At 46.9% G+C, this 24,672-nt stretch overlaps 1 protein-coding gene across 6 annotated transcripts in view; it reads left to right on the top strand.

Annotated features, from left to right (window-relative positions):
• NARF (nuclear prelamin A recognition factor) overlaps positions 1 to 24,672 on the top strand; it is a 331,765-nt gene that overhangs the window by 145,398 nt on the left and 161,695 nt on the right. For all 6 annotated transcript variants that reach the window (XM_085616853.1, XM_085616850.1, XM_085616852.1 and 3 more), the window contains one exon: positions 16,338 to 16,418. In XM_085616853.1, coding sequence (XP_085472979.1) covers positions 16,338 to 16,418 — 81 coding nt within the window. The remainder of the gene's footprint in view (positions 1 to 16,337; positions 16,419 to 24,672) is intronic.

Genomic DNA, 24,672 nt, shown 5'->3' with positions numbered 1-24,672 from the left:
TTCTCCCAGGTCATTACTGAAGGGAGGGATGCTGCTAAATTAACTATCCGTTGTGGGCTTGACACGGCCGATTCCCTCGGAGGCTCTCCGCCGTTACGCTTGGCTCAGAACTACTGGCTTCTCCGGGGATGTCCAGAACACTTTGTTGGACATGCCCTTTGATGGCACACGCCTCTTTGGTGACCAGGCGGATAGCACCCTGGAACGCTTTGAGGACTCTCGGACTATGGCCCAGTCCTTGGGTCTCGCCACCACGCGTACTTCCTCGGGTCCACTTTTTGCTCCTTTCGAGGTCAACGTCGAGGCGCCCAAGCGCGTTCCTTTAAGTCCCGCAAGCCTGCGCAGCCGCAATCTCAGCGCAGCCGCGGACGTGGGACCCGCCATGGTGGGTCCCGAGGACAGCGGCGGGTCAGTCCACCACCGCCCCTGCCGTTGCCTCAAAATCTTCCTAGTCCGGTGTTTCAGGCCCACCAGACGCCAATGGGTGGCAGGATTCGCCCTCACCTTCCCCACTGGCACACCATAACCTCGGACGGGTGGGTTCTGCAAATAGTCCGAAGGGGCTACTCCCTCCCCTTCGAGTCTACCCCTCCAGCCATGCCACCTCAGTACCACCGCATGTCGGGGGATCACTTAGCACTTCTCCAGCAGGAAGTTGCGGCCCTCTTGGCCAAGGGGACATCGAGCGCGTTCCGACGCCAGAAGTAGGTCGTGGTTGTTATTCCCACTACTTCTTGGTTCCAAAGAAGGACAAGGGCCTACGTCCTATCCTGGACCTCCGGAACGTCAATCGCTTCCTCCGTAAGGAGAAGTTCAAGATGCTCACGCTTGCTCAAGTCTTGTCTGCCCTAGACCCACAAGACTGGCTTGTAGCGCTGGACTTGCAGGATGCTTATTTTCATATACCCATCCTGCCGGCCCACCGGCGTTACCTACGGTTCGCGGTAGGCCACGAGCACTTTCAGTTCACCGTGCCCCCTTTCGGCCTTAGCAGCGCCCCTCGGGTGTTCATGAAAGTGATGGCGGTGGTCGCAGCTCATCAGCGCAGATCAGGGGTTTCAGTCTTCCCCTATCTTGACGACTGGCTGTTGAAGGCGGGCTCGCCCCAGGTAGTCGTCTCCCACTTCCAGACTATGGCCGACCTCCTGCATTTGCTGGGGTTCTCCATCAACGTGTCGAAGTCGCACCTGATTCCCTCTCAGAAGCTCCTCTTCTTCGGAGCAGTTCTGGATACAGCGCACTTTCAGGTTTATCCTCCCGAACAGCGAGTCCGGGACATTCGGGCTATGATTCCAATCTTTCGGCCCTGATCCTGGGTTTCGGTCTGGAAGACCCTGAGGCTGCTGGGCCTCATGGCCCCCTGCATCCTGCTGATCTATCATGCCAGATGGCATATGCAGGCTCTGCAGTGGGACCTGAAGTTCCAGTGGACGCAGCATCGGGGATACCTGCCCGACTACGTCCAGGTCTCGGAAGGCACTGCACAGGACTTGCAGTGGTGGCTCACGGACCAGCGTTGGGTAAGCGGCAGATCCCTCTCCCTTCCCCAACCGGAGCACACAGTAGTGACGGACGCGTCCCTCCTGAGATGGGGAGGCCACATGGGAGAGGCGGAGATTAGCGGCCTCTGGTCTCCGGTGGAGTCCAAGCTCCATATCAACCTTTCGGAGCTCAGGGTGATCCTACTTGCACTGAAAGCGTTCCTTCCCTCTGTCAAGGGGAGAGTAGTGCAGGTGTTCACAGACAACACCACCGCCATGTGGTATTGCAACAAACAGGGCGGGGTGGGGTCGTGGACCCTATGTCAGGAGGCTCTACGCCTCTGGACATGGCTGGAACGTCAAGGCATTTCCTTGGTGGTTCAACACTTGGCAGGTACCCTGAACGCCAGGGCGGACAAACTCAGCCGCAGGTGCATGTTGGATCACGAATGGCGTCTGCACTCAGAGGTGGCGCAAGGTCTCTTTCAGCAGTGGGGAGAACATTGGTTAGATCTATTCGCCACCGAAGAGAATGCGCAATGTCAGCAGTTATGCGCGTTGGAGTTTCCAAGGCAGCACTCGCTCGGAGGCGCTTTTCGTTGCGAGTGGAATTGCGGTCTATTGTACGCCTTTCCGCCTATACCGCTTCTGCCCAGAGTGCTGAAGAAGATCAGACGTGACCGGGCCCAAGTCATTCTTGTGGCACAGGACTGGGCTCGAAAAGTTTGGTATCCCGAGCTACTCAGTATGAGCGTGGATCCCCCGATCCTGCTGCCTCTTTGGGAGGATCTCCTGTCGCAGCAACAGGGGACGGTCCTCCACCCGAACCATTCCAACCTCCACCTCCTTCCGTGGAGATTGAGCGACAACAGCTGATTCCATTTGACTTGTCTCCTGAAGTCTGTAATGTGAATCTGGCAGCCAGGCGTCCCTCCACTAAAACGGTATATGCCTGTCGGTGGAAAAAAATTGTGGCATGGTGCACAGCGAAAGCTGTAGATCCTCTTGCTGCCCCTCTTTCTGAGGTCCTGTTGTTCCTTCTCTTTTTGGCCCAGCAGTGCTAGGCTCTGGACTCTATCAAGGGCTACCTTTCTGCTCTTTCAGCCTTTCTTAGGCTGCCTGATCATCCCTCTCTTTTCAAGTCCCTGATTGTCAATAGATTTCTCAAAGGTATTACTCACCTTTTCCCTCCTATTCCTTTTTTGATGCCTCAATGGGACTTGAACCTGGTTCTCACATACTTGATGTGCGCTCCCTTTGAGCCTCTGCATAACTGTCCTTTGTGGCTATTAACTTTGAAAACTGTCTTCCTGGTGGCCATCACCTCCGCTCGGCGAGTGAGTGAGCTCCAAGCTCTTTCCTGTAAACCTCCTTTCCTGGCGATACATCCGGACAAGGTCGTGCTTCGACCACGTCCCTCCTTTCTACCAAAAGTAGTCCCTTCCTTTCATCTCGGGCAAACTGTCACTCTGCCCACTTTCTTTCTGCCTCCGCACCCTTCAAGAGAAGAGAAGAGTAGAGGCTCCACCGTCTGGACCCAAAACGTGCGCTGTAATTCGATCTCAACAGCACACAGCAGTTCTGGGTGGATGACCAGCTCTTTGTTGGCTACGTGGGTGCCAAGAAAGGCAGGGCTGTTCACAAGCGAACTATCTCCCGATGGGTTGTCTTGTGCATTAAAGCCTGTTACTCTCTGGTTAAAAGGGAACCTCCGGTTGGGCTATGCGCCCATTCTACCAGGGCGACAGCAGCTACTACAGCATTAGGACGCGTGGCCCTCTGCAAGATATGTCAGGCAGCTACGTGGGCCTCGCTGCATACTTTCACTAAGCACTATTGCCTTGATAGTCGAGTCCGGAGAGGCGGCTTCTTTGGCCGGTCGGTTCTCTGTGACTTTCTGGTGTAATTTCATTTCGCAGACCCTCCTCCGGGGTTGGTATTGCTTGGGTATGTATTCTAAGGTAAGGAATCTATCACTAACGTGTCTCTTTCAGATGCTCAAGTTACTTACTTGTGTAACAATATATCTGTAAGAGACATTAGTTAGTGATGGATTCCTTACCGCCCGCCCATCCTCCCCGTTCTGCTAACTGTTCTCTAAGGTTCAGGTCATCCCTTTCAGGGCCCTAGTTCTGTTGCACCAGTAGTTGGTCTCTGGCATGGCTCTGCACTCCTGGCGCGGAAAAGTTGTGTACAGAACTGATGTCAGCACGCGTGGGCGCGTCTAAGTAACTACGACAACGTCATCTCAGTGGCTACGACGCCAGCGACGTTCGCGGAGCCGTACGACGACGCCTACTGACGCGCAGGTGTTCTGCTGATGAAAACTTTCCGGATCCAGTCTGAAGCCTGGGGATATTCTAAGGTAAGGAATCTATCACTAACTAATGTCTCTTACAGATATATCGTTACACAAGTAAGTAACTTGTGCGTTCAGAAGACGTTTACCCAAGGGGACGCATGTTTTTTCCAAATGGCAAGACCATAATTTAAAAAACGTGTCTCCAAGTTCTACAGTTTCCAGCTAGCCCATTAGCCCATACATGGTTGACAGTGTTTCTCATGGCAAGGTCAAAGGAGTTGTTACTGCATTGTCGGCCGTATTCCGATTCAAAATGCAGTGTTTATATCCAGCATGTTGCTAGGCGTTTCTAGAGACTGGTTTGTTTTATGATTGCAATAATTATTTTGGTATTCAGCAAAATGAACACATTTAACACAGTATTTTGTACGGCTAGTTCACCCACACCCTATATGAATTCACAGGCCACGATGGACTTGTTGAACAAGATGACCTACAAATGCCGATATCACATACTCGTCTACTGAACCACATATCCTTTAATTAGAGCCTGTCAGAGCTTCTAGACTCTAGGTGAATAAAATACCACGGTGTCCCTCCCTTTGGAGACTGGAGTGTACTGTGCACAACTCAAAATATGGTTTTGTATTGCTGGAGGATGAGCGTGCCTTTCACTTGGCCTCAAGACACAAGGAAGAGGCAGAATATTGAAAAATATACCCCAACCCAGAAAACACTGCGTTTTTGTCGCCTGTAACTTAGATGCAAACTTTGTGGAAGAAAATATTCCAAATTGGCAATGGTTTGTCTCTACTTCCTCTTTCCTCCCTAATAGCCTTGTTGAGATAAAGATGGAACACCATGAAAATGTTCTTCCCTCTCTTCAGATTTGGAATGATTAACCTTATAAGTTGGGAGGCAAATGTGCCATAATCACGCTATATTCAGCACAACACATTAAAAATGCAACATTTTGATCTTTTAAAGCTGGCCTTTACAGGATCTCTTCTCAGGATGAAATCCCTGATAAAAGTGGTTTGAAAGCTTGTTGTCTTAATGCAATACAGAAAGTTGAACATCAAATTACTGTTTGGGTTATTCTAGAACGTCCCAGTTTAACAGACAGTTGTATGTACCTAGGGCTCAGGTGGCAAGGACCAAGCGGGCAGGATTTACCAACATGGAAAACCAATCACAGAATAAAAAAATAAAAACTTAAGAACCTAAAACGTACTCACATTATTAATTTTGTTTCACTTTAGCTCTGAAAAGTACTAAACATAATTCAGAAATGTTTGATTCCAACCTAAGCGGCTCTTGAGGTTACCCAGACCCAGGAATGTACATACATGTTTAACTCCTTGTTTCTGTTCAAAATTAGCGGCGTTAAAACTCCTGTCCTGCTAAAAACACATTTGACCTTGATCCATCTCTTACTAAAGAGAGCGTCCATTGCCACGTTGTATTCTAATCTCCTTACTCTGGAGTTTGGAGATGCGTTTTAGATGCCTTTGCAACTACCTGCCAGTGGAAATCTCCTCCAGCAGCTGCGGTGAGAGGACACTCCTGCGTTAATTGCTCTCTGAGCTGGGATAATGCGGTGCCATCTAAGCTAAGAAAAAACAAAAAAAGCTTCTTTTCTCCACTCCTAGAGAAGTCCTCAATGGATCCTGCCTACACTACCAGACTACTCGATGTCTCCATTGCCAGAGTCCTTAAATGTTTCTAGGTTAATCAGAGTGATACTAGTTGCAGGGGTTATTTGATAGGGAATCTCTACTGGCTCTGGCTCGCTGTCAATCAGGGCTTCATCTTAATTATTGCACAAAACAGCATTAGCAGAGGCGTGTCACTGTATTCTGGGTCCGGAAGGATGCAGGAAACCTTGTGTTTAGCAGCAGGACATTGACACGGTCACCCCTCACCCTTCTGTGAGATTTGTATTGGCGGCCAATATCTCAGATACAGACTTCAAGTTCTGTTTTTTTTGTTGTATATAGAGGTGATCATACAGAAGGTAAAACTACAGTTTTATTTAGATTATTTTACTGCTGCTTTAAGTTCAGTAAGGCATGCCCACCCTTTCTTCAACATGTTTCTGAGTACCTCATGGATTTATTGAAAGACCCCTGTCTTGAGTTGGATTTCTGTTTCAACAACACATAGAATTATCTACTTGTCAGTGACCTAGAAGAGCAGTTTGCCACAGTATCAGAAAGCCTGGAACAGTGGGTGAATTGATTAAGCACCAGAAACATGAACCTCAGTGCATGTAAGATAGAAATACTGCCCCTTGACAACCCCCACATCATTTCCAATCTCACTTCCGTCTGCGGGTCCCTTCAGATCCTGCAACTACTTCTGAGCTCTGCGTTCCCCAAAAGTATTACTTAATAGTGCTTAGACCGTTCATAGCTTCTCACCACCCAGGTGTGTTTGTTTCTTCACCGGTTTCTGTTCTGTTCAATTTTTAAAGGTACAGACGTTTCCTGGAATAGAAATTACAGTTGTTTAAATAGCAAACAGAGATGTCTGCATCTTTTTAGCTGTCATACTACGAGAGAGATTTAATGAAAGAAATGCAAACGAATGGAAACGTCAGTCATGCAAAGGCATGCAAACTTAAATGAGAAAAGTATTGTCTCAGTTTAGAGATTGTTAGTTCCCAGACACATTGGTGTGCTTATCTTTCACTGCAAATACCCTTTTCTTTTTTTCAAGAATACCTTCATGTCTCTAGTTACTGTACATAAGACCATGTCTAAATTAGACCTGTGCATTTTTTGATAGACCCAGACATCTGGTGGTATGGATTTGAAAGGATCTTCTCACCCTCAACGCTAACTCATACTGCCCAGTCATACAGATTGCTTTTTTCTTTTCTTTCTCCAATAAAGTATCAATTACCTAGCATTTAGAAAATACAGCTCCGTAACAATTATGTTTATTGAAAGCAGTTGAAGTTCGGTTTAGCTCAAAAGTGTCCCCTCCAGTAAGGGCAGTAATCTGGTTCCTCACTGCAGATTAATCTCTACAGGGTCAATTCTGATGCTTCTTAATAGAGAGCAGGTGCGATATAAGTCCGAGTGGACGAGCCTCCATTTATTGAAGTATCTAAGACCCACCAGTATCGATGCTACCAATATTGGGACACTAAGAAAGGGGGCTTTGTTTAGTTTCATGTTCGCTCTCCTATTGTGAGGTGGCTTATCCATGTTGGTTGGACCAAAGTACTTTTTGTTGTAAGCGTTTCTGGATGTCAGCCAAACTCAAGTTTGGTAGTATGAAAAGCATGACTCCTACTATTGTTTACCAACCACTGCTATTAGGATTACGAAGTTTAGGGGTTGAAAACAAATTCATGGAGCTGAGCCTACTGATGTAATCTTATGGTCCCTGTTGATAATATTTTGGTGAGCGACGGGAACCCATCAAAGATGGTAAGAAATGTCAGTGGTAGGTTGAAATCACTTGCTCATTAACATTTTGTTCAGTTCATCAGTGTGGCACCGAAGGCATTATATTCACTTATCTTCATTTAGACATAAGGTTTTGATATCCTAGTCAGTGTAATGTATCAAAACTGTCCATTTTAAATTATTCAGTCTATGATTGCACCAAAATGCTTGTTCTGACTGCATAATGTCATGCCCATATGTAGTCAGATGCTCATATAAATGACCAGACCTTTGTGTTACCATTGGTATGTTTGTTGGGTCCAAAGTTGTTTTGACACTCAGCTCTGTTTCAGTTAACCGACACTGTCTTATGTCACATAATCCACACCGAAAACATTCATTTGCTGGTGGTAAGCCCCATAAAATCGTTTGAGTTGGGGCTCTAACAGTACATCATATTTGGTCAGAGTGGACCATCCAGTTGTGAATGATGATGGTGCCGGTTTTGAATGCAAAGATTTTTTTTAAAGATGCGGATATCCACAGCATACACCATCACTAAGTTCTTGTGGTTAATGAGCTTAATCTAGTTCAACAGTGGGTTACGTTTAGGGATAGAAGTTGGCCTATCCTCTTTTTCTCTTGCCACAGGACCTCCAATCGTTATTCAGTGTCCTTTTCTTAGCCCTGGAAACCCTTTATTCTGCTAACCACTCTGTTGTAATTTTGACAGCATTGGCTCCCAATTCATCTACCTTAAAACACTTACTCCTGGAGTTGCAAACATTGCCCGTATGGCAGGTCATCCTGTAGTAGTCAACGAACCTAACGTTAGACCTGGCATCTTTTGGCATGGTTTTCCCCTGCCTTTTTTGCTTCTGACCTACTATTTTTGCTTCTGACCTACTATTTTTGACCGTGTGCTTAAATTCGTTTTTGTTGGTTTTAGGACTCTGGGCACTTTACCACTGCTGATCAGTGCTATATTGCATGTGCTCTGTGCTTAAAATGTAATAGCATTTGGTTTATCCATGATTGGCATATTTAATTTACTAGTAAGTCCCTAGTACATTGCACTACAGGTGTCCCGGGCCTGTAAATCAAATGCTACTAGTGGGGCTGCAGTACTGATTGTGCCACCCCCTTGAGTAGCCCTTCAAACCTGTTGCAGGCATGCCACTGCAGAGCTTGTGTGGGCAGTTTTAAACTGCCATGTCAATCTTGCAAGTTCACCTACTTGCCAGGCCCAAAATTTCCCTTTGACTACAAGTAAGGCACCCCTAAGGTAGGAACTACGTAGTCCCATGAGCAGGGTGCAATGTATTTAAAAGGTAGGACATGTACTTTTTAGTTTTACATATCCTGGTAGTGAAAAACTGCCAAATTCGTTTTTCACTTCAGCAAGGCCTATCTCTCCCATAGGTGATCATTGGAGCTATCTTGTAACACTTTACAAGTGTATCTCCTAATTGGGAGCCGATGGAAAATTGGAGTTTGGTGTCTCTGTACTCACAATTTTAAAATGCATCTTTTGGTGAAGTTTTTTAAATTGCAGGTAAAAATGCTACTTTTAGAAAGTTGGCATTTTCTTACTTTTACCATTCTGTGCCTCTGCCTGTTACTAGAAAGCACGTCAGGGTTGGATGACTGTTGAGCTTTGTGTATTCACTTTAGACAGTCACACACAAAGGGAGCTGAGGTGTGCCCTGCATATGCTGATGGTCCATCACTAGGTGGATGGCTCTTCCCGAGCTAGAGTGGTGGGAGGAGTGGACACTTGCACCTGCTGCACTTGCACTTTGCTGTTGTTTTGCTGGGTTGGCCGGCTGCTTTTTGCCTGTGAGTGAGAGCACTGGAATTTGCTCTCTGCATCCTGCTTACTAAAGTTTCTCCAAGCGCTTGAGTTGAGCTTGCCTCCTGTTGGAAGTCCCAGGGCTATCAAAGACTTCACCTACATCATGCTACCAGCAACTGGGCTCCTCTGCTGTGAGACCTGGCCTGCAAAGTGGTGCCAAACCCAGCCCTGGGCCCTTGGAGGTGCATTTGGTGCTGCAACCAAAAACCCAACGCATCGACTCCAATACGTCCATTTAGAACTGGCACATCCCAGCTAAATCAATGCATTGCCACTGCCTGCACCAAAGCGTTGGTCCCAGCTCTCGGAGTGCACAACACAGCTATTTACAACGCAGCCCTGACTTTGCCACAGTGCCTCCGAAGAACCACTGCTGCGTGAGTTTCAACAACTTGCTACCGACTTCCATGGTGCACTGTCTCTACTCCGATGCATTGCCTTGTGGTCCAGCAATTCGACTTCAGAGCTGTGAAATCGGCACATCGCGCTGTTGACATCGATATATCATTGATGCCGTGCCGCCTTCAGGAACCGATGCCTTACACCTGCAACCGACGCATCAACTCCTCTGTGCAATGCCTCGTCCTGGAGTGGTAAAGCTTCAACGACATTGCACCGCCTTAATGAGCCATCTCATCACCTACCTCTGCGATGCCTCACCTTCTCTGCGTCACTCATCGTCTTTGATTTCCGACGCATCCAAGGTACTGTAAGGGGGTCTGCGTGATTCCTGTACCAGGCCCACTCTCCATCACGATTGGACTGAACTTTTGGATTTGTCCCGGTCAAGCACGACCAGATAGCCCCAGCTGGACCTACAGACTTCCAAGTAGTGCATTTTGACTTAATCTTTGAAAATTCATATCTTGACATTGGTATTTTTGATTTTTGTCGTTTTGGTCCTGTTTTACTCAGATCAATATTGCCTTTTTATTTTTAAACTGGTGTGGAGTACTTTTGTGGTGTTTTCACTGTGTTACTGGAGCTTTTACTGTTACTGTGTGTGGGAGAGCAAATACATTACACATTACCACTTCAGTTTAGCTTGACTGCTTTGTGCCAAGCTACCAAAGAGTGAGCACAGGTAAACTTAAGGTGTACTACACTTACCCTGGCTAGGATTGAGGGTTCCTACTTATGTTGCTCACCTCTACTAACAAAAGACCCCATTTCTATCAGTCGTGAATGAAAAACTGGTCTTTAAACTTTTAAGTTGTTCATTATTTAGGGCTATCTCAAAACACTACATGATAAATAATGTCGGTATGTGATGAACCAGACTATTTTCTTCTGTGTGATTTCACAGTTTTCGATGTGGATAATTGGGGGATGCTATAGTGAAGTACCCTAGTGTCCAATTAGTGGTAAATGTTTCGTGTCATATTGTCTTGTATCTCTGTGTGAGATACCTCTTGTATTTTTCATGAACAAGGGTGAACTGCGTCATAGCCTCAAGTTAATGGTCAGAGTCTATTGCTTATTGTAAATAGAAGGTGCAGATTTCGAGTCAGTCCGAGGTTTGCTGCTACTGCTTAATGCCTCTGGGGTGCCCTCTTCTCGTGGGTCTCTCCATAGCCTCAGACAGTCTTTCAAGGCTCTGCAGTTCTTCTAACTGCACCTCTTTTTCCAGCTCTTTCGAATGCTGGTTCTGGTCTCTGAATCTATTTGGGCCTATGGTACTGGGCGTTGTAAATTGATAACATATAGAACTGATAACCATTCATGAGGTGACAGAGTGCACGCTGTGGATTTGTATATATTGTCTCCTTTCAACTTATTTTAGAAGATGAAACATTCAACCCTAAAGTGCCTAGAGATGTTTGAATAAAGTGCTCTTTATATCAGTCATTCTCGTGCTTCTTGGTTCGTTCCTATGTTCCCCTTGTGGTTTTCCCTGCCACCTGGCGCGGACTGGGAACTGCTTCTGTTCCCTGTTTAATAGAAGGCTTTCGTGTGACGGTTTAAAATTAAACATACACCTGAGTAAACATGTCGGTGGACGGTGCTGCAGGGATGCGACCACAGCCATATTGAATTCGTTTCCAGGTTATCCATTTATTTTTTTAATCTCGCAGGTACTAAGCAAGCTCTCAAATTGTACGGGCCGCACTATAAATTGATACCAGAAAGACTAATCTCCTTGTAGGGCTCCAGCTGTTGAGCAATACCTAGTGTGCAACACCACCTCCCAGTTAATAGCAAAGATAGCGTGACAAGCAACTTGTCATCAGTCTCGGAGAATATTTCTGACTGAAAATACGATTTTTCAGACGTCATTGATCTTTTCCGTGAGTTTCCAAGCAAAGTTTTTTTCGTGCGAGCTTGGCGTTAGAACCGGTGGATGCCCCAGATTGTGGGAAGTTTCTAGTATTCCAGCTGTTGCTAGTGCATGTTGTTTTTCAACGAAGGGGCTAGCAATCTGTTTTGGCTTAAGGAACTTCAGTTATAAGGTGGCAGTTGTCCGTGTAACACATTACACTCTTGCTCTTAGGCTACCTCTTCCCAGTAACTGCTTCACTGTCATAGATCCATATTTTAGGCAAGGGAAAGTAAGCGTTTACTTTGTGGCTGAAAAATTGGAACTTGCGTACTCTAGGGTTCACATGGTAAACTGGTATTGTGAACTGGAGATTTCAGTTCCATAGTCCCTGCTGCAGTTCCATTCTAGATGTGATAGTTGATCGTTTCTGAGCCAGATATCTGTACTTGAGTTAGCAGTAAATGGGGTTGCCTATTACTAAAAAAAATTCCTATATCAGTTACTTAAGGCACTTAAATGGACCCCGCAGTGGAAATGGAGAAGGCGCGGGCTGACTAGGACGCGCCGCCATTATGGTGGTCGCACCAGTCACCGGCCTCCCAGAAGGGGGGGGGGGGAGGCCGCGTCAGTGAGTGACGTGGCACTCCTCCCCCGGAACAACCAATAGGGTTATAGGTGGTTTGTGCGCCGGAAGCCCTCCAGTGCTTCCGGCGCAGCAACGTCCCGCTTGCGTCCAGGCTGACCGGTCTCAGCCGGTCGGCCTGGGCGCCCCCTTTAAAAAGAGATAGTGGGGAGCAGAACAGTCTCTTGTTCTTGCTCCCCATAGATAGGGTCCCCGGGCTGACTGCGGGCCAATAACCTTTCTTTCTTTTGCCCACCCACCATCCCCTAAGGCAGGTATTGTTTGAAGGTTTGGTTTTCCGGTTTTGGGTATTGTCTGATTATTTTGCCCCCTTTTTTCCAAAGTATTGGCAGGGAACAAAAGCAATGGTATCAGCGTTTCTGTAGTAATGTATAAATAAAGCACAACTTCGAATTTCTCTTTCAATTAGATATTATCGTATTTAGAGTGTCTCTGGTCAGGCGGTAAGGTCATGATTGGTAAGCATAGTCTTCGGTCCTCAACGGTCAGCACCATATAACTCCAGGGGGTAGTGACAGCTGGTAGGTAGGCTGTCGGGGTGCGGGGGCCGGGGGAGTCATCCTTCCCAGTGGGCCTGGGGCCACCCCCGCACGTGCATGCGCATTAAGGCGCCACTATGCAGAAGTCTGCAGCCCCCACGTAATGGAGTGTAAGGCACAGGGCGTAGGGGGGGCCCGGGGGAAAGTATCCATCCGATGAGCTGTAACCCCCTGCGCAACCTTATTAGTTCACGGGGACCGGGGGAGCTGCCAGTCATTGACTTTGCCGTAGGCTCTAGATGGGACACGCAGAAAGTAAATAACATGTATTGATAGATTTACGGCAGGAGTGTCTTGTGTATTAGACTGTGTTAAGGTTAGCCGTGGAATATCTGACTATCAAAATGTATCTGTACTTTCTGCGTAAAGTTTCTGTATATAATGTTTTAATTTGTTTTGTTAAATGTTAATAAATGCGGCCGGGGGGGGGGGGGGTTACTCCCCCCTAATCCAAAAAGTAAAACTATCTGTGTGGTCTCACAAGTGTTACACTGGAGGGGAGGGAAATGTCATCCATAACCACAGGGTCAGTAGTTAGAGTAGGGGACATGGGTAAGTACCAGACCATATAGACCAGCATACACTGCACAAGCGGCTAGTTATGGTGCCTCTTTAATTGACTATGCTCGCTCATGTTAAGCATTGCGGCAATTTTGTGGCGTTTTCCTCAGTTGTTCATTCGCAGTACCCTTCCATCAGCAACTAAGGCCTTGGAGATTAAAAGTACCAGTGATGATGAAATATTCTTTATATGTAAAGATTTAAAATAACAAAGGAGTAGTCCACATATGCTAATGTCTAGAATGCTTCATCTAGCGTGCAAGCTTTAAAACAAAAAACTATTTTTTCAGGTACTTGGTGATATAAGGTGCTGAAGCAAAATAGTACGGGAGGTATTTGCCTGAGGACTAGGAATAATGCTCTATAGTAGAATGTTGAAGTGCTCTCACCATCATTTTTAAATTATCTTTACCCAGAGCAGGACATATTATTTTCGAAGTAGGAAAAACCGAATTTGAAAGATGTAATTAGACTTAACAAGGGGTGATTCATATCAAAAGCTGGGAGATGATGCTGAGAGCTGTTTCTTCTCCCAACCCCAACAATTCTAGAGGCCAGTAAGAAGTAGATTTTTTTAATTTGAATTAGGTTTGTAATAAAGCAAGGATAATTGGCTGATTGGGCCAGTCATGTTACAGCCCCTTTGAGTGGTGATGTAAAGCCTCGTCCATCTCTGTTTGCCCATAAAGGGCTTACCTTATTTACTGAAATAATCTTAATTACCCCTTATGGATAGCAGATTCTCTGATGTGCAAGTGATCTGACTGGCATGCAAACTACTACAGACTTGCCAGCAGCATACTGTAGCATGCACCCGAATGGTAGGCGACAGTTTTGATACCTCTGTTTTACTACAGTTCTTGAGGATTAACATGTTCTTGAGGGATGTTACTAATTCCTGTTTGAAACTGGGCAATCCAAGTAACCTAAGTGGTTGTAGGATCCCACTCATGTTATCACTACCAGCCCAAACGTTCTCAAAGATTCTCCTAATCAAATTATTGAACTAAATAAATACTAAGAACATCTTGCCCAATATCCAGAAAAGGTCCCATTGAGGCATGTCGACCATGGCAGTAGCGATTGCCCTTAGCACCAGTGAATGTGCATAACCAAATATGCATGACTTGAGGAACTCCAGATGAATTATAATAAGACTCCGGTCATGGTCTTTGGTAGCACTAAATTTAGGGACAAGTGTGCTGAATTTTGGTATGGGCAAACATGCATTATGCGTGTTCATCATGGCCTAGGCCAAACTCACAGATTGTGGTCTTGTTGGACTGGGAAGGAAGCCCAAAGCTCTACCTCACCATGGTAACAGGCTACTGCTCTTACCAGGAGTTAAGTAGCTCGTGCACAGATTTACAGCATACCGTGTTTTAGTAATGACGATCAGTAGTGTGAAGAGGCCTTTTTACCTGTGTCAATTGAGTGGACTCTACTGGGCCGCTCATGTTAAATTCCGCTGCTGTGTGCATAACCCACCTTTGGCCTGCAAAATGTTAGGTGTAGTTATGTGCAGCACACGTATGAGTGCCTGTGAGTGGTACAGTACAGGCCTGTGGGTTTCATATTGGTAACGCTGGGCATTGGAAAGGCATGTGGAGGTGTAAGAGGATGCCTGGAGGCAAACAGGCCCAGTGGGGGATCCTGGCGAGTAGATCGCTGGAGCGAGGCATGAGATGACTGTTGTTACACCGATGGGGCCATACGCCCTTGTATTAAAAATTCAGCAATTCCATTTTGGGGGGCTGTCATGAATGTATTGTTGCTATGGCACTGATCAGACTCTTCACCCATGTGCTAACAAAAAGTTGTCAACCCCTTATTCTAAAGGGGGTCACCTTGAAGAGCAAGGACAGTCACCTTGGGGCACTGTATGCCACAGGGAGGGCCATTGCCTTGTAGAGTGTGTGTGACCATGAAGAGCGGTAGCTGCTGAGCCATGTGCAGGGAGCCCCAAGTGAAGCATCAGAAGCAGAGTGACTGCCCCCAACCTGTCAGTGGCATCAGAGGAATTTACTGCATCATCAGAGGAGAGCCGTGAATGACCAGCCATCTTGCCTGCAGCGCCGGCTCCACCCCTCAGCGCCCGTAGCCACTCCAGTCAGTTCTTGGCACTAAAGGGAACTACGTGGTGTGTAGATGTGCATCCTGTGAAAGGGCAGAATGCTGTCGCTCACAGTGAAGATAATAAACGACCGATGAATGAAGAGGGCTGACTGAAAGCTGTATTAGTAAATAGATTGTACATATAATATAAGCAAAATAAAAAAACAGTCAGCTCTAACAAGCATTGACAAAGCCAGTAGGTCTGGTGTTGGCTTCCAGCTTTTTGGCTTTGCCATTGCTTTTGTCTTGTCATGTTTTCTTCAAAACATTTATGTTGGTGAAGCTGTAGTGCCTTAATCTATGTAAACATTGGCTAAAAGAGAAAATACTTTTTTGGTCTCGAAAAGCACTCACTGTTATACTAGTCCCAGTCACTCAAGGGAACTACTTTTTGTGTGGCTGTGACGGGGCAGAATGCCATCATTCACAGTGAGGTTAGCCCATGGCTGAAGCGGGCGGAAGCAAAATGTGAAAGACCGCACACTAGACCAATGACTACAGAAGGTTTCCTCATAGCCCTTAAAAGTCAGTATTTTATTAATTTTAGTGAAATCAAAAGGTCTTGGCCAAAATCATACATTAATAATGAGGAAACCAGTAGTGCTAAGTGGTGCATTTAATGCAAGCTCAGTCAACGTGATCACCTCCGCTATTCCTCTACTCACTGACTAGATGTCGAGTGACAATGGCGTGGACGGAATTGTCGGACTTTACTCTTTGACCAGTCCGCCTCTGTTGACCCTTAAGACTTAAGAGAATATTCGAAGCTGGCCCATCCGTGGTTTCCCCCCACCCCACCCCACCCACCCTCTGTCAGGCAAGCCCCATCCCCCACTGACACATCATCAGAACACGTCCGCGGTATCCTGTCTTCTGCCCATGTCTGGTGTGGAATGTTGTCTCACGTGGACAGCGTCTTGTCAAGTAGTGCGAGTCTCTGTCATTTGGAGGTACAGTATAAATGTAGCACTAAGTGGGCCACACAGTAGCTGCTGGTGGGAGAGTCCATACTTAACTTGCACCTGTATTAATGATCTATCTCTATTCTGTACCTTTACCTCCCTGCCTCTGAAACCCCTAAATGCAACAATGTCCTTCTTGTTAAATGCCGTTTAACTTATGACGATTTGTTGAATTATGTTCGACGTGCAAGACCTTCATATAAAATCTTTCTTCTTTTCAGGAATGTAACAAGAAACAGAAGAATGAGGACAGGGAGGGCTCGACCCCAGCAGACGCCTCAAGCTCGACCGAGAGTGATGACGTAAGTTGTAGTTGTGATGCGATGACTAATCCTCGGGGTGAGTGCCCCCGCGTGGCCTGTATTCCCCGACCACTGCTATCAGCACTCTGCATGTGCCCAAAGTCGACCCGCCCCTGGCTAATCTCTTCTGACCTCGGCCATTGCGTTGCTGTTGGCGATAACAGTAAGTAACATGTTCAATTATTGCCTTCCGAGGCAGGCAGAATGACTTGCAAGGGTATGGGAGAGTGCTGTATGGCAGGCCAGTGCCCCCAGGAGGCCTGCAGGATAGGATCAAAGTTAGTTACACGAGGCTTATTTCTTCCTCTGCCCTGTCGGCCTTTTGTAGGCACACGTCAGCCAGTGACGTTACCAGTGTGGAAGTAGATCTAAGACAATTGGCAGTCGTATTTATTGACTGCAGGAATATTAAAACTCAAAGTGGATATTTTGATCCCAACTGGTTTTGTTCCAGATGCTGGGATCCGTTTTAGGAGGCGGCATTTGGAGCATAAATATAACTCTGTAGGTGTGCATAGTTCAAAAATTAAGAAATGGAGCCCGTTTCTAAGACATTGTTTGAGGTTTTGTGTGGCCTAGTTATGGGATTTTGGTTTCGTGGGGTTTCTTTCTGTTTATCTGATTCCTTAGAAGTGTTTTCAGTTCTTTCGTAGTCTGAATCCCCAAGGCCTTACTTTCAGTTCCTTGGGTTACTGGGGCCTACTTTCAGTTCCTTCGGTTCCAAGGGGCTTAGTGTCTACGATCGGTTTTCTGTTTCTTGCATTTCTGTGACCTTGTTTGAATTTCTTGTGTTTCCAGGGATTTGTTTCAGCATTTTGGAGGCTACTTTTCAGTGCCTCCTGTTTGTGGCCCTTCTAGCACAGCTACATGTTTTTTTCCTTCCTCTTTTTTGAGGAGTCCAATGCGTTCTTGGGCATTTTTCCAGTTGTTGTCTTCCAGTTGTTGTCTTCCAGAGACCTTTTCACCTTCTTAGGTTTCTTACCATTTTTTCATTTCTCTCGGTTTCCTATGGATACTTCTGCCCGCAGATTCCTCAGCTTTAGAACCATCCCAGTTGTCATACTGGAACTGGAAACTTCAACGCTCTCATGTCACTGGTAGAGGGAGCACTGGGTTTGTATTAATGCTCAAAGTGGCATCCGGTAATGTCATTGAAGCCATATAGCGTCCGCCCGGTGCAACGACGTCAGTTCCCTTTTGTCCACTCCTTAGATGCGGATCCGGAGCTATGCTCATTTTGAGGAGTTTCCGCACAATTTTATTTTAAGAAAGTGCAGTACCATGTCCCCTCCTAACTAATCCGTGTTTAAACCTGTAGGGGTTTTGAGATACACATGTCCATAATGGACTCTCATGCAAAGATCTTTATGACCAAGGCCAAGGACGACCATTGGCATCAAAAACGCTCAAGACATCGCTCCAGGTCCACATCTTCATCTTTAGGAGGCAAAAAGATAAACCACGATAAGAGCAAGAAACACTGCAAAGGTAGGTTGCCTCATTGCTCTCCTTCTCCCACAAGACTTATGTCCTCGAAGTCGGAGTTATTCTACTTTACCCAAGTGGTTCCCTTTCTCTGAATGGCCCTGATCCAATGACTCCACTGTACCCAGCCCCTGATTGACCTCAGACTTTCCTGGATCTGTTGGCACTGCGGCCTTCACTGTCAGAGATTTCGGTACTGGCACCAGCCTTTCTCAAGTTCCCGGCACCAGGTTCAGACCCAGCAGCATTTCTCAACTCTGTGCACTCGATTTTGTCAAGAGCATTGATGCCGCTTGGCTCCCCTTCAGGACCAACAGCTCCATACTGATACCAAATGTTTATGCCTTTGGCTCAAATACTGATCCAACAAATCCAGTGCTGGCACAACATTACTTTGACTTGTCCCTATGATATATGGCGCTTGAGCCCTCGGCACGTCGACCGTGCTGCTGCCACTTCTGCCTTTTCCACCACCACCTCCACTTTCGGCGCCACAGCCTGACACCGTTCTGCAAAACAGATCATGTATGGATGCCCAATTTCTTGAAGAAGACGTGTAAAGGAATTGACACTGATATTTTTGGAACAGACTAAGATCCTCTGAACCTGTACCCTTATGGGTATGCTTGAAATGAGACTCGGGAATTTCAAGGTCTTTCTTCTGCCAGCATTATGGACCCATCTCCAGAGCTTGCTATGGATTTCTCCACTGATTTGCCAATGCCTGAGTAAGTCCCCTTCATAAAGTTATACATAGAGCTGCTGAAGTGTTGGTCTTGGTTTCTGTTGTCCTCCTGCCATCTGTTCGTATTGCAGCACCTCTCCTCCCTTTCAATGATGCCATTTTGAAGCCTGTCTTGGCAGTGTGGGAGAAGCTGTCCTCTGCCAATGTGTTCCATAGCCCATCCTCTGCCAGAGTCTGGTCATACAGGCTTCCTGCTCCACAGGTCAATCAGAAAGAGCTTTTCTGACAGCACCCTCTGACAGGTAATCGAAGGGTCTAGAAGCCTGGAGCAAAAAGACCTCCCCTGCAGGGAGCATGGCCCTAAAGTCACTAAATGCCAACTGCTTCCTAGCACTTTATAACCGTGCCTTATGGGAAATGGCACTGATAGTGCTGTCTCATGTTCCGGAGGACTTGAGGGAACGTTTTAAGAAGGTAATTCATGACAGCCAAAATTCCTCCCAGCACATCATTTAATCAGGACTGGACACAGCTGATTCAGTGGCCCGGGCGATGGACCCCTCTATCTCCATTCGAAGGCATGTTTGGCCCCAAACATCTACCTTTTCAGCAGATGTGCAGCCAAATCTCTTGGACCTGCCTTTGGACATAGCATTTCTTTTTGGTGATAATACTTAATCTGCATTCGAGCATTTTAAGGCCAACAAGGCTCTGACGCACTCCCTTGGTTAACTTCTGTCTCGTCCCTCAAGCGAGTATTGCCAGTGTCTGTGTTTTCAAGGTTTTCCGAGAGGATCTTTCTTTCATCAGTGATTGCAATATCAGCCACAGATCCAGTAACCATATAATCCTAATATACTCCCCCATACTCACTTGAAGTCTGTGGAAGGTCGGGTGTCCCTATCCCCTCTTCCCCCTCTACAGACCACCTGGACATACTGTTACAGGAAGTGGAAGTACTCCTACTGAAAGGTGCAGTGAAGTTAGTGTCAGAACAGGAAAAGGGCCAAGGATGTTACACTTGTTACCTTCTGGTGCCCAAAAAGGTCAGCTGTCTGTTCCTGATCCTGGACCTCAAAAAGGAACAAGCATTGGCATAGCCAATAGGTCTCGCTTTTGGGACCTTATAAGTATTTAGTCATGCAGCACAATATCATTCGTACAACAGTATCAACTGTTGCATGGCTAAACACTTATAAGTTCCCAAAGGCGAGACCTATTGGCTATGCCAATGTTCCCCAGTTCGAAAGTCGGCAGCTCTGGCCATTACGCCCCCCCCCCATTTTCATTGTTAGTAGTTGGTTCTTTTTTATACGACGCTAACCAGATAAATGGGCTGGTGCAAGCTGTCTCCTGACGAGAGCCCAGGCACTTATTTTGTGCGTGGAACTGACATGTGACTCAATAGTTAAATACCTGTTTATAGAGACAGTGCAGAAGCTTAGCGTTAGCCCATTTCTTGGTTATTCTTGTTGTTAAAAGGGAAAGCAGCCTGAGCAACTGACAACAAACGGACGTGTCCAGGGTCACACAATTTGGTTACAGGGAGAAGACGGGATCAGAGCTTCGGGGAGTCGCAAACAAAACAATGCAACACATTTTTGGGGCCACGGCCGTAGACGACCCTGCCATGTCGGGCACGGGATACCTAAATATTGTTAAATAACGATAAATCAATCTATAGGGATACTGAAGCAACAGGAGGTGAACGATCAAAGAGGGATCCCTTAAAGAAAGAGCAACACCGACACGTGCAGCAGGAGACCCGGGTGACGGCGATCTTCAGACCGCGGGATTTGCCCCCCTCGTGCCGGTGAGACCTGGTCATGCGCCTGCGTGGGCCTAAGAGCAGTAAAATGCCAAGGGGACGTTAATAATGATGAATGGATGAAACAGGAGGGGATCTCATCTGTGGGGTCCAGACGCCGCCCGAAAACATGCTGCTGAGAGAAGTAGCGGCTTAAGACAGCTCGGTGGGCTGAGCCCCGCGGCAGAAATCGGAGTGTACCGGGCAAGGCACAGATTCCAATCTAGGCGGTTCACGCCTTGCACACAGATGGAGTGACCCACGCCGAGTAGCGCCAAGATAACAGATGTAATTACTTACATCCCCCCAGCGCACAAGTTCCCGCGAGCCCTTCTGGGTGCTGTTGGCACTACACGCTGTGACATGCCATCAAGTTATCGATGCAGGTGCCCGATGGCTTTACGAACTAGTAAAGAGGGTGCGCGAAAACACAAGGCACGGTGAGGTCTGACAGGGTCTCCGGAAGCAGACAAACCGGGGGTCTGAAGGGGTTCCTGGAAGCAGAAATACCGGGGTGGGGGGATGGGGGGTCTGACAGGGTGACAGTGTCTCTGGAAGTAGACAAACCAGGGGGTGGGGGAGGGGGCTCAGATGGTCCCTGGTAGCAGTTATACGGGAGGAGAATCTGAGAGGGGCCGTGGAAGAAGAAAAAACAAGTGAGGGGGGGCTGAGAGGGGCTTCTTCGGAAGGCGATCTGTAAAGAAAGAGACAGACTCTAGGAATAACAGGGATGGAGGGTGCAAAGAAAAAGGCCGGTGACGAGATATCGTCTCTGCAGATTGTCTCACGAGGAAGATGCCTGCGAGTTATGTCAGGCAGGGAGTGTCCAGTAGGGGACGATAGACCGCGTCCACGATAGGCGAGAAATGCAAGGTAACAGGTTTGCGCACAGGGCGGTGTATGCAGCGATGAGAGGCCGAGAGTGGGTGAGATACTCAAACAAGAAGCTGACTTGAAGATGTCTGATCGCCGCGGTGACAGGGAGAGGGAGATCTGCACAGGAGAGGCTGGCAGGCTGGGGGGAGGGGGGCGGGATTTTGCAGCAATGACATGCATTGCAGGGAGAGCTGAAAGAGAACAGGGGAAGGGGCTTGACAGAAAAGGACCGGAAGGGATGTGCTTCAGTGACAGGCAGTAGTGCAGGGCGCACAGAAGATCCCATAGCCATACTCACCTCTAAAGCTTTCGGCGTCCCTGAAACATGGACGCACCACAGAAGAGCCCTGCGGCCAACCCTGTGCTCACAAATCGCGCGCGCGAGAGCGAGCAGCCTATCTGTTTTCAGTCATTGCGCCCGTGTCTGGGCACGATAATTCAAAACATGCCGCCTGTGCGGGTAACCGCAAGCATTAGGCTGTGGGCGTCAACATTGGGACAAAAAGGTGGGACAAAAAGACGCCTTTGGCCAATTGCGTGCTGTCTTTTTACAAAGACTCATGCAAAGGCCAATGGAATGTCAGGACTTCGGGCACGAGCTTGCTCTAGTGCGCAAAGTGCTGGTGAGCTCCAAGAGGTCGTTTTCCTATTGCAGCGCATGCACGCTGCTATAGGCTCGACCTAAAAATGAAAAATGCTGATACTAGCTCAAGTAATGCTGGTGTTAGAACTCGGGGACTTGAGGGTATTACTTGACCCGCAGGATGCGTACTTTCACATTCCTATCCTGCGGTCACAAGAAATAATTGGGATTTCTGGTGGGTTCTACGCACTAGTAATCTGCGGTATTTCCTTTTGGCTTGAATTAGGTGCCTTGTCCCACCTCAGAAGGCCAGACATCCCAGTATTCCCCGATCTGTACGTCTGGCCTTATAAAGCTGGTTCTCCAGAGGTGGTGTTGAGTCATCTGCAGTCAGCAGCATCTCTGCTGTTTGCCCTGGAGTTTTCAGTCACCGAGCCCAAATCTCACCTGCGGCCCTCCCAGTGACTCCAGTTCTTAGTGTCAGTACTGGACACCACCCTTCTCTGTACGTTTCCTTCACTGCAAGCCCCTCAATTTGAAAAGCAATATAACGATATAGGAGAGAGATCAAGCACATAAACAGTAGGTTTAGCCATTTGCCCCATACCTTATGAAATTTCTCAGGACATCCATGTGCCTCAAAGAGGGGTTCCTCCTGGGCCGCGCACCAATCCACTCCCCGTCGCCACTTTCGTACGGTAGGGGGTTTGGCCTGAGCCCAGGCTGCTGCGATTTCTCGCTTGGCCACCGCTGGGCTTGCTTTTACCGCTCCACATTCACCACGAAACTTGCACAATCTGCCCCACTCCCATCATTTGAATACATATGTTTCGAAATATCGAACAATGACAAGTCTCCATGCAAACTCCAAATGATCTACCACCCCCCAGGAAATGACCTATCTTTCATTGAACAAATAATGGAGACCATGTCCTCTAATGCTGACCAAAACACCAACCAGTTCTTCCTTGGGGATTTTAATAGTCACTGTAACGGCACTAGAGACCCCATAACGAACACCTTCTACTCCTTCCACGCCTTCCTTTCAGACCTCAATCTTACCCAGTCATGTAATGCCCCAACACACAATAAAGGTTTTACCCCTGATCTAATTCTAGCCAAGGACAACGTCTTTCAGTTGGATTCTATGGTTATAGAATTGCTACCTAATCTCTTGGGATTGGCAAGATCGCTACCTAATTTCCTTCCTCATCTTGGTAAAGGTGCTAATTAGAGAGGGCCAACCTCCGAAGCCCAAACAATGGACCAGAGACTTGAGAAATATCAATCTAACAGACTTAACTTCCCTCAGCAACATCATCCTACCCCCTCCCACCAGCATGCCGAATGTGAATGATCTAACCGAACATTATATACAATCCATGTCAGCCATACTAGATACCACTGCTCCGAAGTAGCTAAAAAGAATACGCAGTAGACATTGCAAAATCCTGGTTCAACAACACCCTAACAAAGAAAGTCGCAACTTAAGGCTTGTTGAGAGATCTTAGGGAAGCTGCCCCTCCCTAGCACACCTCAAGCAATTGAGGTTGACAAGGAGCTCCTACAATAAAAACATTCGTAGTTCAAAAGCAGATTACTTTAGGTCGCAACTTGACAATGCCAAAACAGACCCAAAAAACTATTTGAATTCATCAAGCAAGCCTCGAAGTTAACCACCAGTGAGCAGGTAATGATTTACTGCCTAGCACTGATACATTTTCCACCTGTTTCACTGAAAAGATGAGTAAAATTAAATCAGAACATCTACTCGCTTCCCATCGTCTTCCAGACCAGTTACAGCCCAGGCTCCCTCAGTGCAGCATCCGTTGAGACCCCTTCTTGCGATCACACTGCAAAAGACAATGGCACATGTAATGCCTTCAAACCTCCAAATGAAGTTGATATACTTAAAACTATAACCTCAATTAAACCCTTCAACCATTTCAATGCTCTTCTGTCAGATTCTCCATACTCCCGCTTTGGACTAAGATCAATAATGCTTCTCTCTCAAGGCTTGCTTCCGGTTTGCCGAAAAAGAGGCCAAGTGATCCCTATCCCCCAAAAAAAACAATGCAGACCTGTTGGACTGTAACAATTTCCATCCAATTACCAACATCCCGACTTTGGCAGTTACTTGAGAAATGTGTACAGCTGCAACTCTGCAACCACTTTCAGCAGTTTCAGCTCCGTGACCAATACGGCTTCAGGACTGTTAACAGTACTGAAATGTCTCTTACCCACACTGTAGATGGCGCCTTGAGACTGCTTGATCAGAACGAATCATGCCTGCTTATGCTTCTTGCTCTCTTCTCTGCGTTCGATACAGTTAAACATGACAATGTGCTTGACTTGCTGGAGCCTCTTTCCTTCTTAACACAGCTCAAAGAATCAAAGTTAATCAAACCCTCTCTGACACTACTCCGGTTTCTATGGGAGTTTCACAATGATCCATGCTTTCTCCCAGGCTATTCAACTTGTTCAAGGAACCTCTCACTGAAATTCTGAAGCAATAAAACATTCAGCACCACAGGTATGCAGATAACACATAACTGCATTAAATAAAGTTACATTTCTTCTGTTGAACATACTCCTTTTTTTTAGTAATGACCGATTACTCGTAACTCAGTACCATGTTACTTAGGATGTTAACTATCCTTTGGGCACCTCTGGATTCTGACTCTAGTACGCCAAGTGTTCTATTGTATCAATAGTGCTGTTTTGCTTGTTCTTTATTGCATTTTTCCCTGTGTTACTTGTACAGTATTTTGTACAGCACTCTGAAACCCGAATGAGTCATGTTCGCGCTATATAAAAC

This window comes from Triturus cristatus, chromosome 7, assembly GCF_964204655.1.
Source record: "Triturus cristatus chromosome 7, aTriCri1.1, whole genome shotgun sequence".
NCBI lineage: Eukaryota > Metazoa > Chordata > Amphibia > Caudata > Salamandridae > Triturus > Triturus cristatus.
This window is presented reverse-complemented; position numbering and strand designations above follow the sequence as displayed.